This window comes from Onychostruthus taczanowskii, unplaced genomic scaffold (assembly GCF_017590055.1).
Source record: "Onychostruthus taczanowskii isolate IOZ18803 unplaced genomic scaffold, ASM1759005v1 scaffold30, whole genome shotgun sequence".
Classification (NCBI taxonomy): domain Eukaryota; kingdom Metazoa; phylum Chordata; class Aves; order Passeriformes; family Passeridae; genus Onychostruthus; species Onychostruthus taczanowskii.
In genome coordinates this window covers 966,780-982,902 of record NW_024500350.1, presented here as the reverse complement: position 1 = coordinate 982,902, position 16,123 = coordinate 966,780, and the positions used below count along the sequence as shown (strand labels likewise).

Genomic DNA, 16,123 nt, shown 5'->3' with positions numbered 1-16,123 from the left:
AATATCATTCCCCTGATCAACAACATTTCTTCAGCCATCAGGAAGGAAATATTAATTTGAGGATAATGGCTTAAATTTGTTTTAAACAAGCACAGAACTTCTGTCCAACTGCAACCATACACATGACCTGGAAAATACACAGCTCTCATCAGTATAACCAATAGCATGAGGGGGTTGTTTTGTTTTGGATTGCTGGTTTGTTTTTTTTTTTAAATAATATCCTTAATGGGGTGGGAGGAGATTGCTGGTGTTATTACATACTGTAGCCAACATACTTGACCAGCTTCAATTCAGTACTTATTAAAAACAGAAAACATTTTTGGCTGTGTTGGGTAATGAATAATTAGTTGCAAAATCAGTTTAGTGTTTACATAGATTACAAATGCAAAATATGAGTAGAGTGAAATGGGAGAAGCTGTTGCATGCATTTCTTAGAAACGCAAAATACGTCGCATGCACAAGCAACTGACCCCCAACATCCCCCTTCCTCTGAAAATTTCATTTACAATCATATTTAGTATTTTTTGTTCAGGTGAGTTAAAAGTAACTGTATCTTCATAGCTTCTGTTGCAATCATTTGTTCAAATGCTGTCTCCCCAACTATAACACAACATTCAGCTGACTTTGGAACCAAAGTACGGACAGGGTACAAAATGGCAAAGCCTGGGACAAACTTTTAATGGAACATTATTAATAAATTGTGCTCACCCCATTTTAAAATCAGATCTAGCAGTGACTCCTCTCTTACTACTCGTGTTATTTTTCAGCCCACGTTCGTCACGTAACAAAACCAGACCCCCTGGCTCGCCCTGTGCTGCCCAAAGGACAGATGACAGACGGTGCTCCCTGCTCTGACACACAGAACACAGAAAAATCCCAAGGGCCACTGACAGTCCCACTGGAGATTTTCCTTGGCACACACAAAGGTTAGTGATTCTAAGTCAAAATATGGGAAAAAAAGGGCAAATTACTTTCTATCCTCCCATCAAAATATAGTTTTCAATTCAACATGAGCAGATCTTTAAAATACTATAAATGAGTTTTTCCAAATCTGAATTAGAAATCACCAGAACATTTTAAGTGCTAAATCAAATGTAGCCTAATTTAATAAAGAAAACATGACATAAGCATCTGTTCTGAAGCACAAGATATAATAAAGCAGAAATTTGGGCATTGTAGTGCTAACATTTCAGGTTACCTGCTGCATCCAGCTCTAGGCATAGAGACAGATTTGAAAACTGGCATTATCTGAAGCCCCTAAAAAGCTCACTCACAAGTCTCATGGATTGAGGAAGCTGAAATCTTGCACAGCACACATAATGTGGAAAGGCAGAAAAGGAGATGGAAGCATTGAATAAAGCAGGTTTATTTATTTTAAAACTAAACCATAGCTAAGCCCACACGGGGGAAAGCCTGTTATCCCCTTTTCATTTTCTGCACTACGACATTCAAACGTAGTTCCTTCCCTCTGATGCTGAAAGCTTTCAAATGCATTAAGAAAACAAGCAAAAATAAACAAGATTTTTCATTATTAGTAGAGATTCCACTAAATGCTACCTCTCCGACACAAAAGCAGCAGTAGAAAACACCAAATCATTGCATTTTTCTGCTCAGTGCAACATATCTTTACAGGCAGCTCGCTGCGAAGACGCCATTTTATCAAACCTGAAACGCAGCCAAAAGCTCAGGACGCTGTGCTGCTGCTCTCTCGCTGAAATGTTATGTAATAAATTGATTTAACAGAAGCAGATGCTATTTTCTCAGGGTTAGGGTTACTTTCTCTCTTTTTTTGGCTCTAAAAAGGGCTGATGGGTAATAAAATACCTGAAGAAAGGAGCCGCCCAACCATCCTAGGAGACGCTACATTGTGTGCAGAGCTGTTTCTACTCCTGCCTCTACGTTCTCCAGGGCTCCCGGCTTCAATATGTCGGCTGTGTACAGTGTAAGCCTCATCCTGTAGAGCTGCCAAGAAAATCTCTCTGTGCGAGCGCGCGCCCAGACAACCTGCGAGCTCGGCCGGGCCTCGGCTGCACTGGCTATGGAAATGCCCTTTCCACGCACAGCCCTCCTCCCCCTTCCCCGAGCTCCGCTCCCCGGCTCTAGGTGAAGGTATCAACAGAGCAGGATTTTTAAGCTTTGATTATCTAATTGCAGCTGACACTAAACCGATCTTCCTTCCTCTTTAAATTCTTTCAACTGTCACAAAACATTTTCACTTCGGGACCCGGCTACAATTAGCGCCCGTAGCTGCTTTTCTGCCGCTTTTGAAAGTCAGCCAAGAGAAGACGCGGGCGCTGCCGAACGCCTGCCCCTGCTCGGAGTCCTCCTCCTTCCTCCTGCCCCTGCTCGGAGTCCTCCTCCTTCCTCCTGCCCCTGCTCCTGCCCAGTGCCCTCTTCCTTCCTCCTGCCTGGCATCCTCCTCCCCAGTGCCTCTCTCCCTCTCCCAGCCCCATCTGTGTCTCCTGCCCAGTGTCCTCCTCCTTTTCCCAGCCCCATCTGTGTCTCCTGCCCAGTGTCCTCCTCCCTCTCCCAGCCCCATTTGTGTCTCCTGCCCAGTGTCCTCCTCCCTCTCCCAGCCCCATCTCCTGCCCATCGCCCTCCTCCCTGCTCCAGTACCAGCTCCTGCCTCATTGCTCTCCTCCCTGCCCCAGCTCCTTCCTGTTCCAAGCGTCCTCTCCCCTGCCCCAGCTCCCGCCCGCCGCCCTCCTCCCTGCCCCAGCGGCAGCTCCCAAGTCCCAGATGTACCCTGGACTGCTGCCAAGCCCTTAATGACTTCCCTGCCTCTATCTAAACCAGCTCTAAGTGGCAAATGCGAGCGCATTAATCAGCGGCGCGGTTGTTTATAGAGGCAGGGAAGAGCTGCCCGAACAATGCGGCAGGAGCGGGCGCTGGCTGCGCCTGCACAGCGGGACCGACCATCTTGGAACACCCTGGGCTGGGAGCCTCGGCTCCCTCCAAGGCACAGGAACACTCAGAATGGGGTCAGCTTTACAATTTTAGGGCCTAAAGATCATCATAAATGCCAAGATTGCACGTAAAGGGCTTTTATCCATGCCCACACGCTAATCTTGAAGGCTAATTCAAACAAACTTCCAGCGTGCCCAATACTCTCCTTCACGATTATTTCCCCTCCTACCTGCCCCAAATACATATTAATGACGTGGTAAATGGGGCATGTTTCAACTGTGCTGTTTCAGTTCCTGCCAGGGGCTCATCGGAGCGGTGTTGCCCCTCTGTCCTGGATCTCACCACCACCATGGCTCTTTAAAGCTCTGGCCACACTCTCGGGGTCGCTGCCACTCCAGCACCGAGGCACAATCGCTGCCGCTATTCTTGGCTTGAGAACTGCTCTGCTGAAGGGCTCCTGAAAATAGTCGGTTTCCTCCTGAAGACATTTTTTCTCTGTTTCTCTGCAATAGCCTCTGAATACTGGTCGGGTTCAATCTCATTTCAGAAACAACAGATAAATGGAAATCAAATCTGTTTGGTTTTTTTTCTATTCGGAAAATGATTATCAAATGCACCCAGGAACTAGGCTTGAGAGTCAATTTTGCAAGAACAGTTTTAAGTGGAACTATTGTTGTGGTACATTACATTCCTTTAAAACTAACTATACATGATGGAAATTTCCATTAGTTAAAATGATTTGTCAAAACTGGGCTCCTTGTATTTTTCCTATAAATAACACAAACTTCCTATAATCAACTTCAATTTATGAATGCAAGTACTTATATAGGGCACCTATTGAAGGGAACTGTTTTTGCCAGTCAGGGTACACAGACACACAAAGAAGAACCCCAAGAAATGAGTCACAGCCCAACAAAAAGCTTGGGAGCAAAATGAAGTCCAGCTTCCAACTAACTGTGCTGGCAGAGCACATCTGTTCCCTTTCTATCTTGGACCAACTTTGATGGGGAATGCGTCTCATAAATTTGAAATTTGTAATTATTAATACCTGAAGACTAAAAATGGGGATTTGAGAGGCGATGCAGGCTGCTCACCTGGTCAAAGGAACTATTCCTGATACACACAAGGTGACATTAGCCCAGCCCAGCAAGGAAGGCCTCCAGCAATGGAGTCTGCACATTTCCCAAGTGTTTTATCTCACTTCTCAAGATAGCTTTCATACCAGATTTTCCTAATGTCCCCCCTCAATCTTCCCTGCTGAAATTTTAGCCCATAATTTCTTATCTGATCCATCACAGGCACATAGAAAGTATAATTTCCTTCCCTGCAGCAGCCATTCTGCAGGGAATGGCTGCTGCAGGAAATTAGCCAGGTATCTCAGCATTTATAATTCCAATCTTCCTTTCACTCAGGTGCTCAGATTCCTTCCCTCTTTGCAAGGCTTTTCTCCAAGATCTCTACTCATTCCTGTTGCATTCTCTGCTTCTTCCAAGTGGTTCCTTCTGAAGCACAGTGCCTCCAGCTGGAAAGTTCAGAGGCCTTACCCACATGTCCCCCAGGAACAGTGCTGCCTCTATCCCTCAGTGTCTGATCTCCTTTTAACACATTAATCAAGTTTACAGTGTGACCAGACCCCATTTTGCACTGTGAGACCCACACATCTGTATTTGGGTGCAGAGCTGCTCTGGCCAAAATAAAAGAAACTTTCGTATTTCTTTATTTCTTACCCAATTACACAGTTGTGTCACCAGTATTCCATACTGGAATTTTGCCTTTCTGTTGCCTAGCACTCTTCTCTGGTCTGTCTCAACCAAAAATTTATTGAAGGCTGCTGTTTAACTAACCCCTTTGGCATAACCTGCTCTCCACAAATGCCAGTGACTCTGCATTTCTCTCCTGAAAAATTCAACATGCACAGAAATGGCTGCTTTGGGGCTTTTCCCCCCCAGGATCATTGTAACAGTTACTCTGACTGATTTAGTTCAACATGCACAGAAATGGCTTCTTTGGGGTTTTTTTCCCCCCCAGGATCATTGTAACAGTTACTCTGACTGATTTACACTTCCTCAGTTCTAACTTTCTCACCTATTAACATTGGTTGGCTTTTTTCTCTTTTGTAGTTTTCATGCTCTTGAAGTGACCACATTGCTCCAATCCATCCTCTGCTTAGTCTGCTACATGATGAACAATTGCACATGATGACATGTCAGCATTTCCAGACAACTGGAAACTATTTCCTGAAGGCTCTATCTCACTGTAGTTTAGTTCTAAGTTTGCAGATGACGGGGAAAAGTATTTAAAATATTCCTGATGCCACCCATCAGTGGTTCCCTCTGTCCCACTGACCTTGCTCTTACTACTGACTCACTTATGAAAGATTTAGCTTTTTGTTCTTTGGGGCTTTTTTTCCCTCAAAACTGCTACAGATGTCTTTATTTATTTCTAGTAGCATTATATATAATTCCTGAGCTGTACAAATTCAGCTTTCCTGTAGTTTTCACATAACCTGAGTGTGCATCTGAGACTTCCTCCTCTTCCCAAGGACTAAACTCCTACCTATCCCTGGTCACTCTGACCTTAGTTGTGTTGTACCTTTTACTTCTCCACCACCAGAAAGGGTCCTGCTAACTTGGTCTCTTCACACACTTTGTCAGCAACTGCCACCTGCACATTTGACCACCTTGCCAGGCTGTTTCCTGACCTGTCCTTCCTCACAGACACCTGACCAGGGCAGTTCCTGTCCCTGCAGCACAGCCATCCACAGTGAAGCTGGAGAAGAGCTGCAGCTCCTGAAGCAAAAGCAGCCACCCTTGAGCCATCAAGCTTTTGCACAGCCCCACTCTCTGAAAGTGAAGACAGCAAAACTACAAAAGCACCTCAGTTATTTATCCTTCCACAGATTTCTATTTTTCTTTCTCCCTATGCTAAATTCTAATCACTGTCAAAGAGATTTGAAGCAGCAGATTTATTTTTCATGCTCTGCTGCCTGATGTCAGATAACATCCACAATACAGAAAAATTTGTTCCAAAGATTGGTTTACTGATGAGTTTTTACCATAATTTTTCATTCCTAATGCCCATATGTGGGCTACACAGAGATTGCCACTTCCTTATATTCAAAGCATTATAAGGAATTTTTGAAAATTTTGATGGGAGACAAAACTCTAAACTAGCTGAGACTCACTTTCCACAAATTTCCTGTCACTGCAGTTCAGAAAATGTTCCTCACCCAGGAGACAGAACCATGGGTTAGATCCCTTCTCTGTGTTATCTGCTACATTTATGGCTTTGTGTGATGTTTGAACTTCCTTTTGTCTGAACCTACACCTGGCACCTTTGGGAACACTGCCTGATTTCAGGGCCACACATCACACATCAAGTGCCACCAAATGCTGAACAAAGCCCTGAGAAACAACATGAGAAGACAGAAACACAATCACCTCTTATACCTGAACAGCGCTGAGACTAGTGGCAAAAAATGGAATAAAGTCAAATTCTTGATTCTGGTAATTTTTCAAATTTCTGGTAATTTTTCAAATTTTTCCCATGTTTTGATCCCAGTAGTAGGAAAACTTTTCCACAGCCACGTTACAGAATTGTGTGTACAGTGATGAGCTGTACAGTGGCCTGCTCTGCAAATCATGGCAAACAGAGGAGGGCAAGGACTGAAGCTGTCAGGAGTTTCTTGCAGGATGGAATGGTGTGTTTGTCATACACAGTCACCTTCCACTGAAGCAGCATGAAGAGCCAATTCCTGTGTTTCCAAAGAAACATCTCCATGCTGCCTTCTTCATTTGAGATCAACATCCATGATACCATGAAGCACATCATCCAGGTATTATGGAGAAGTTTTTTTTAAAAAGTGTATTTTCTATAAAAAGTGTGAAATTATATACATAGGAAGTGTGCAAACACAATGAATGAATATTACCTAATTTCTACTTTAAAGCTTTTAGTGTTTTAACTATTACATATTAAAAACTCTGCTCTGGGATATCCAGAATAAATCAATTTTTAAAGTCTCTGGTTTTAATTGTGTAACTTTCCAACTAAAAGCAAAAACACAGTAATGTTTTGCCAGCAAAGATACACTGCTAATGGAATTGCAGAATATGAGCCCGAAGAGGTGAAGTTCAGCAAATCATTTCCATAAAAGCACTTTTCACATGTGCTTTGTTTGTCAAGGCTCAGTCTGTTTGCAATGCCTCCAGGAGATCAAGCTAAATCTTATTTCAGACTTTGGAAATTAAACTTTATTAATACATTTCAGAACTGCTTTGGCACGTGCATGCCTTACCTACAGCCATCACAAATCACAATGAGCTGAACTGCTCAGGCTGAATTCTTCAAGCATGACTTTAGCAGAAAGGTCTCTATCACTGCTGGATCTGATGAAACAACTGTATGTCAAAGATTATCAGTGTTTTCCAACTCTGTTGACTGAAGGCATGATAATGTCTCTCTAAAACTTTTCTCCAAATTTGACTTTACAACCATATCAAATTCTGAGGGAATTCTGAAGTAACTGCAGTTAAAGGATTGGATGTTTGGAATGAGTAGTGTCAGACATGATTTTAACAGTAACCAGCATATTTTAATCTTGCTTCCTAAAAAAATCATCAAAATGAAAGTTAATACAGAGAGATTATAAGAAGAGTTAACCTGTCACAGAAGAGCACTCGGCAACTTCCAGCTGCCATTCAAGATGCACACCACACCATGCCATGGGCATGAATCTCTCAACTGCAGCTAAAGAAATCTTCAAACACAAAATAAACCTTCCAGCTCCAGAGAAAAGAAGAACAAAGTTCAGCACAAAATCTGGCATCAGCCCACACATGGAAAATAAATCTCTGTTTCTAACTGCTGTCAAATTTTCAATTCACAACAAACAACAGATAGAACAAATTAAGAGTGTAACTCGAGTTCCCACAACACTGGTGTGTTTACTCATTCTGATTTACTGCAGGAGTTACTTGCTCTCATTTCCTTCTGGACTTTGGAAACAGATAATATGGATCTGTTCTGCAAAATATTCTACTTGCCAATAGAAAGATGGGCACCAGTTCCACCCTGACTCCTGCAGGACGTGGTAGGTTGCTTTTGAGTTGACAGATGGTGATTTCACATTGCTGAACTTCAGGGAAGTCAAATCTTGGAGGAGAACTGATTATTTCTTTTGATCTCTGCTCTAACAATCATCAAACACACTGGTTGCCTGGAAACTCCTATATGAAATTCATCATTTGTAAAGAAACCAAGAAATCTCTCTTACTTGTTATTTTTAATCTCCCATGGTAGCTTCCAGAAATGATCCTAATTCTTTTAGATTACGTGGCAAAGGATCATTCCAATAATTCAATTAATTGAAAATGCCTCACACCTTACTGAGGGAAGTTAACTACTCACCTGTTTACTGAGTTAGATGACAAAGTGGGGAGGGAACAGACAAAAAGTCACAACTTTAAAAATAACAAACTAGACTAGATAATAGAATACTGCTCATAAATTAGAGATACAGCTTTCCTTCAGTGTAACCCTGGAAAGGATTACAGAGGGGGCAGGTCAAGAACAAGCTCTGTAGCTCAAGACAGACATTCCAGACAAATAACTATTCTACTCTTAAAGTACTTCAGAAAACAGTTCCATAATTGTTAACAATGAATAAAAGACTGTTTTCAAGGGGTAAGATTTTTTAAATATTCTATGCAATTCAAATTGTTTTAATTTCATAACAGTTTATCTGGCTAATGTTTAAGAGATTACCTTATGAGAGAAACAAAAAATCCCTACTCTCATCCACTTCACTGATACTTCTAGGTGATAAACCTGACAAAGAATATATTAGTGGCCATTAATTCCCACTTGCCTTACATTGGCAGAACATCCTTTTTAATTCATGACATTGCAGTAAAGTTCTGATAAGTGTTTTGGATAGGCCAAGGCAGTAGATAACAGGGGCTGCTGATAAGAGAATAAAGAAATAAAATAGTGTGATTTTTAGGGTGGAGAGACTGGCAGTGACTCTGTAACAGCATTCCTTGTACCTGGGTAGTTATAAATAAGGCCTGAAAGGAGCATGGAGGAATAATTACAAATTAACTCTCAAGGGATATGATGCTGTGAGAAGAAATGCTACAGACATGACGAACTCACATCAAGAATCTTCTGGGTACAAGGTGCTCATGTAGGGCAACCCTGACTCTTTGATTACACCAGATCATCCATAAAAAGGAGCTGCTGGGGTTCATGATGAGCCTAAAGAAGCCAGCCCTGGTCTGAGGGGCTCTGGGCAGGGCAGGACAGGGAGGAAGCCCTGAGCACAGATCCACCTCTGCCTTTACACCCTGGGGATGTCCAGCAATGCCCCTGCAGGGATCCCTCTCCCACACTGCAGGTGCTGTTCAGGCAGACAAAATTCCACTTCACACATGGCTCAGGCACCTACATTGACTCTTCTGGACAAGTTTGACTTTTTGTTCCTTCCCATCATTTCCCCAGAGAACTTTTACCTGCAAAGACTCTTCAGTAAATGAAATACCCAGGGAGGCAGAGACAGACGTTTAAAGGAAAACAGTTCCTACTGATGCTAAGAGGAGGATGGGGAAAAAGCTGCCTTTCAATAAAGTATTTCTTAGTGAGAATTCTCCTGTTTAAAATTCTTCCTTTTCATATTCACAAAACCACACCAGTTGAAGATTTCTGGGAAAATTCTCATGTTTACAGGATACAGAATTCCCTATTTTTTTCTAAATCTAACAGTCACTCAAATCCCAACAGCTGAGATGAAAAGGCTTTGGCCTTCCCTGGATACTCTCCCTACTTCTTTGCTCTTTATGCTTGACAAGATGAAAACAAAAGCCTGTATGAGAGACCGAGTAAGACTGTGGATATGTGCAATTCATGGCTACAAAGGTCTCTCAGGAGAGAGATACTCCTCCCTTGGCCTCCCAGGGCAGCCAGGCACAGAGCTGCTGTCGTTATAAGCTGAGCTGGACATTTATTTTTTTCCTCCTGTGCCTGCAGTCAGTACCTGAGCTGATGCTCCACCTGCTGGAAAGAGCTACGTGTGCTCCAAAATTCTGCAAGTTCTTTCTGTGTGCAAAAGGTCATCACTGAAATCTCCAAACACCACCTTGTGTCAGCAGACAAAAAGGTAGCCAAGATTTAGCTTGTTTAAGATCCTGTTCCAAGGGGTCTGTTCAGTGTGCAGATCTTGTGGTGCCTTTGAAACCTTCTGTTTTGACTTTACAGAGTAAAGAGCAACAGGACAACTGTGACTCTATGGACAAACTGCTACTGTGCAATTAAAATTGCAGCTTTAGATTTGAAGTGAGGAAGAAATTATTTACTCAGAGAGTAGTAAGGCCAGGAGGCCAGGGAAATGCTCCAAGGGCTGGAGCCCCTCTGCTCTGGATCCAGGCTGGGAGAGCTGGGAATGCCCAGCCTGGAGAAGAACAGACTCCAGGGAGAGCTCAGAGTCCCTTCCAGAGTCTGAAGGGGCTCCAGGAGAGCTGGAGAGGGACTGGAGACAAGAGATGGAGGGGCAGGACACAGGGAATGGCTGTAAACTGAAGAAGGGTAGGATTAGGTGAAATATTTGAAAGAAATTCTCCACTCTAAAGGTGGTGGGACACTGGTGCCAGGTTGGACAGCGCTGGGAGCAACCTGGTCTGGTGGAAGGTGTCCCAGCCTGTGGCAGGGGGTGGAATGAGATGAGCTTTAAGGTTACTTCAGCCCAAACCATTCCATGATTCTGATGCCAAGTAACATTTTTACAAAGAGTTTGATCTGCGTTAACTTGTTTGGGGCAAGAACATAAAATGAAGCTGAAAAGCTGCTGCACTGTTTCTTTTCCTCTCATTTCTACTAACCTTACTGTCCTCTGAATTTTTCCAATACTAACATAAAAGAAGCAAAAAAAATAAAAACCCCTGAATGAATTCAACAGTGTAAAACATCTGCTGGGGGCTGCCAATACTACACATACAGCAAGTTAAAATAGGAATTGGGAAAAAATAAAGCCTCAAGGTAGAAATGCATCTGGCAAGATCAAAGTCAGACAGCTCGTACTACACTCTTACAAGGAAAGTTCTTTTATGAGTTATGTTATGATTTACAGTGGCCTTTGTTTCATTAAACTCAAACACAGATGCTTCAGATCCATCTACAAGGATGCCTGAAAGAAACCTCCTGACCCTCAGGCAGCCTGAGCCACTGCAGTTGGCTGCTCTGTGTGCGCCACATAAATAATGATGAGAGGGGCAGCTCCAATCTCTGCTCCCCAGGACCTGAGGGAACGGCTGGGGCTGTGCCAGGGGAGGTTTGGGCTGGATACAGGGCAAGGTTCTTCCCCCAGAAGGTGCTGGGCACTGCCCAGGCCCCCAGGGAATGGGCACGGCCCCGAGGCTGCCAGGGGTGGCCAGGGTGGGGTTGTTGGGGTGTCAGGGCAGGGCCAGGGGCTGCACTGGGTGATCCTTGTGGGACCTTTCCAGCTCAGAATATGCTATGATTTCTATGGTTCCAGAAGTCTGAAAATAAAATAATAAACATATCTCTGACACAGAACATTAGTCTGACAGTTAGCAAACATTTCCCAGTCCAGAAGAAGCCAAGAATGTCAGAACCATCCCTGATGAATTGGGATTTGCAAGGAAAATTGCTGTTAGAAAAGTTAGAGAACTGCTGGGAAATGATAACTTTCCATCTCACTAAAGCCAAATACTTGAGAACACAGAAGCAGAACCTCTTCCCTTCCCAAAAAAGAACCACTTTAATAAATAATAAATTGTTTCATTTTGTCTGTTCAGTTTTAAGTTTCTAGGGAATAGCTGAGTGATATTTTCAAATGTATTTCGATAACCATAGAAGCTGTAATTTCAGAGACAGATTATTCTCTTATCTAACTACAACTTCTAAGGACAACACCAAAGAATTTTCTCTGTTGTAGTTCTTCTCAGCAGCAAATAGTGAAAGATTCGCTAATGCCCAAAGGGAAAAACTGCAGACAGTTCAGATCCAAATTTTGTGATGTTTGACAGTGCTAATGAGTGATAATGAGCAACACTTGAGATCACACAGAAATGACTAATATTCAAGCTATCAAACCCCTCCTTTATGATTTAGTCCAGATAACTTTTTCAAGCCATGGATAACTGTATGCCAGAACAGTCCCTGCTTTGCCTGACATCCACACAAAGCAGGGATGGAAAAGGGGATGTGCACCATTGAGTCCATCTCCACTGCAAAGCTCACACCACTGAAGAGAGCTGCTTATTTCCCATCAGCAGCTTCAGGAAAATAAAGTTAGCTAAGAGACTTATTCCTCAACATCTTATTTCCAACAGCCAAAGAAAGGCCTGTGTGTCTGCCTGAGAGCCCACCTCAGCGCTGTATCCAGCTCTGGGGCTCCCAACATCAGAAGGATGGAGAGCAGGAGAGAGTCCAGCAGGAGAAAGTCCAGAGGAGGCCAGGGAAATGCTCCAAGGGCTGGAGCCCCTCTGCTCTGGCCAGGCTGGGAGAGCTGGGGGAGCTCACCTGGAGAGGAGAAGGCTCCCGGGCGAGCTCAGAGCCCCTGAAGGGGCTCCAGGAGAGCTGGAGAGGGACTGGGGACAAAGGATGGAGGGACAGGACACAGGGAATGGCTTCTCACTGGCACATGGCAGCATTAAATGGGATATTTGGATTAAATACTTCCCTGTGAGGGTGGGCAGGCCCTGGCACAGGGGGCCCAGAGCAGCTGTGGCTGCCCCTGGATCCTTGGCAGTGCCCAAGGCCAGGCTGGACAGGGTTTGGAGCAGCCTGGGACAGTGGGAAGTGTCCCTGCCATGGCAGGGTCTGGAAATAGCTGTTCCCTAAAGTCCCTTCCAACTCAAACCATTTGTGACCTGCAAAGGACAGAAGGATGTGGTAAAAAGGCCTAAGACACTCAGCTACTTATCCCAAACTATTCTTTTCCTCAGGTGAAAATAACAATTGAAAGCATAAACAGGCAAAGGTATAAAAATGTCACAACAGAAAATAAGCGAAGTTACTATTCCTTATTTACAAACTTACAAAACATTGTTCAAGGAACATTAAAATTATCAGGATAGATATAACCTGTAAATACCCGAATTACCAATGCTTCTGTAACAATCACCACTAAATATTTACACTTCCTAAAGATTCATTATAGCTACCAAAGAAACACAAAGGGAAAAAAAAAACAAAGCAGAGGAAGACCCCACAGCTCTGAGCACGAGAACAAACAGTAAAATCTTTTACAAATGCATGCCAGAAGTGGCACATTGTGTCAGAATATGAGTATATAGCCAGGGATTACAAGTAATCCTCAAATAGGAGGATATTACGAGTAAGAATACGAGTAATAGGTGAGGATCAAAACTTTTAAATGGCATTTTGAAATGAAATTTTAAAATGGCGTTTGAAAACTAGAATTTTATAATGGCATTTGAAAGCCAGAATTTTTAAATGACATTAAAAAACCAGAATTTCGAGGATCGAAATTTTTAAATGGCATTTTGAAACTAAATTTTTAAATGGCATTTAAAACCAGAATTTTAAAATGGCATTTGAAAACTAGAATTTTATAATGGCATTTGAAAACTAGAATTTTATAATGGCATTTGAAAGCCAGAATTTTTAAATGACATTAAAAAACCAGAATTTTAAAATGGCGTTTTGAAACGAAATTTTTAAATGGCATTTTGAAATGAAATTTCGAAATGGCATTTTAAACCAAAGTTTTCAAATGTCATTTTAAAACTAAATTCTAAAATGGCATTTGAAAACAAAATTTGAAAACGGCATTTTTAAAGCGAAGTTTTAAAATGGCATTTAAACCAGAATTTTAAAATAGCATTTAAATCCAGAATTTTAAAATGGCATTGTAAACGAAATTTTAAAATGGCATTTCAAAACAAAATTTTAAAATGACATTTTAAAACGGCATTTTGAAATGGCATTTTTAAAACGGCATTTAAGGACCACAATTTTCCAATGGCATTTTAAAGCAAAATTTTCCAACGGCATTTTAAACCAAATTTTTAAAATGGCATTTAGACCAGAATTTTAAAATAGCAATTTAAATTCAGAATTTTAAAATAGCATTTTAAAACAAAATTTTAAAATGGCATTTTTAAAACGGCATTTTTCCACAATTTTCCAATGGCATTTTAAAGCAAAATTTTTAAGTGGCATTTTAAACCAGATTTTTAAAATGGCATTTAGACCAGAATTTTAAAATAGCATTTAAATCCAGAATTTTAAAACAGCATGTTAAAGCAAAATTTTAAAATGGCATTTTTAAAACGGCATTTTTCCACAATTTTCCAATGGCATTTTAAAGCAAAATTTTTAAGTGGCATTTTAAACCAGATTTTTAAAATGGCATTTAGACCAGAATTTTAAAATAGCATTTAAATCCAGAATTTTAAAACAGCATGTTAAAGCAAAATTTTAAAATGGCATTTTTAAAATGGCATTTTTAAAATGGCATTTAAAGACCACAATTTTCCAATGGCATTTTAAACCAAAATTTTCCAACGGCATTTTAAACCCAATTTTTAATGGCATTTAGACCAGAATTTTCAAGCGGCATTTAAACCGAGCCCGAGAGCGGAGCAGCCGCTCCCCCGGGCACCGCTCTTGGGCACCGCTCTTACCTGGCTGCGCCTTGCCGGGATGCTGCTGTGCTGCTGCTCCCTGCTGAGGAGGAGGAGGAGGAGGAGGAGGAGGGCTGGCTCACTGCGCTGCTGCCGTGCCCGGCGCCGGGCCGGGGGCACTCAGAGCCCCGGCGGGCAGTGGCTGCCCCCGCTTTAGGAGCTGCTTCTGTTCCTGCTGGCGGAAGCGGGGAGGCACCTCTCGGGGCAGGTATCGGGACGCCGCAGGCTGCTGCCCGTTGGCAGACGCGCGCTTGCCATTGCTGCTGTTGGTGAGAGTGCTGGTGGAAGTACTGGTACCGGTACCGGCAGGTTGGGGCTGGCTTAAACTGGTCTTAATAGGTTCTGGCACTAGGGTAAAAGAAAATAATCATCGTTGGTTTAAGATCTGGAAAGTTATCGGGGTTTTTTTTTTTAATGTAACGGGTAAAATGATGGTTTGCAGCCACTGAGAAGTTGGCGGTGTGTGTTAATTTTTGTGTAGGCTTACTTTCTGTGATGGTACTGGAACAAATCATCTGTATGGTCTAAAACAGGGAGGAGGACAAAAGAAAGCTTTGACAATTCAGTATTGAACAGAATGCTCATTTCTGCTGCACCCACCTTGAGCCCCCACTGCCTTTACAGTTCAGCAGTTTTGGGGGCGACCTTGCCAATATTAACATCAAATCCCAGGGCCTACAGCCATGAAAACAAACATTTTCAGGCTCCTAATAAGCTCCCAAAAAAACAAGCTAAAAGACCTGATCCACCAGCTTATTCAGCACTCGCACAAACTTTGGGTTTCTTGCGTTTGGTCACACAAACTTTTGGGTTTCTTCTGTTTGCATCTTGTGTTTGGGTTTCTTTGTTTGCATCAAACACTTAGGACATCCCAGCCACCAACATGTGCACTCCAGGCACAGATGTGATACCTCCCTGAACAAGCCAGGCCACCCTGGAATGTGCCTGCACACCTGGCACCACTGACCAAAAGTGCCAGGTCCTTTGGGACAGGCAGGAGGGAGTGGGAGGATGGCAGCCCTGGCTCAGCTCACCTGGCAGCAGCTGCCAGAGCTCTTCGGTCACCCAGAGAAACTCTTGGAGCTTCTGGGATGAACAGAAGCAAGCACTGCTCCAGCTCATCACAAGCCATGTCCAACAAGTGCAAAATTGCAGCTCTTCAGTCACAGAAGATGCTGAGTGGGAAGGGACACACAAGGATCATCCCCCAAGTGCTGGCCCCACACAGGACCCTCCCCAGGAGTGCCACCTTCTGCCCAAGGACACTGTTCAAATGTAGCCTGAACTCTGTCAGTGCCACTACAAACCCACAGCCAGCTCTCTCCAGGCTCTGACACACCTAGAAAACAACAACTTCTACAGCTGCAGCAGCGAACAGCGCCAAGGGAATGCCAAGGGTGGCTTCAAAACAAGCAGGGACTTGACCAAGCAAAAATATGCCAAAACATCTGACAGAACCATCAGCACTTCACTTCTCCAAGCTATCTGTTTTGGAAGCCTAAATAATTTCACCTGTGATTCTGTCTGCACAAAAAAGGAACTCTAAGTAT

The 16,123-nt window shown here is 42.9% G+C and overlaps 1 protein-coding gene and 1 long non-coding RNA gene across 6 annotated transcripts in view; one reads left to right on the top strand and one right to left on the bottom strand.

Annotated features, from left to right (window-relative positions):
- The window catches only part of TNRC6C (trinucleotide repeat containing adaptor 6C), an 80,392-nt gene that overhangs the window by 42,100 nt on the left and 22,169 nt on the right, over positions 1-16,123 (bottom strand). For 2 of the 5 annotated variants that reach the window (XM_041409585.1, XM_041409586.1), the window contains exon 1: positions 1,825-1,951. In XM_041409585.1, the coding sequence (XP_041265519.1) occupies positions 1,825-1,849 (25 nt within the window). In that variant the 5' untranslated portion in view covers positions 1,850-1,951. Of the gene's footprint in view, positions 1-708; positions 759-1,824; positions 1,952-14,573; positions 14,922-16,123 lie in introns of those variants that run through there. The other 3 variants (XM_041409587.1, XM_041409584.1, XM_041409588.1) reach the window with 3 other exon arrangements.
- Positions 801-3,910, top strand: LOC121338508. Its single transcript, XR_005953039.1, has 3 exons — positions 801-926; positions 1,804-1,942; positions 3,198-3,910. It is a non-coding gene; the product is annotated as an uncharacterized LOC121338508 (long non-coding RNA).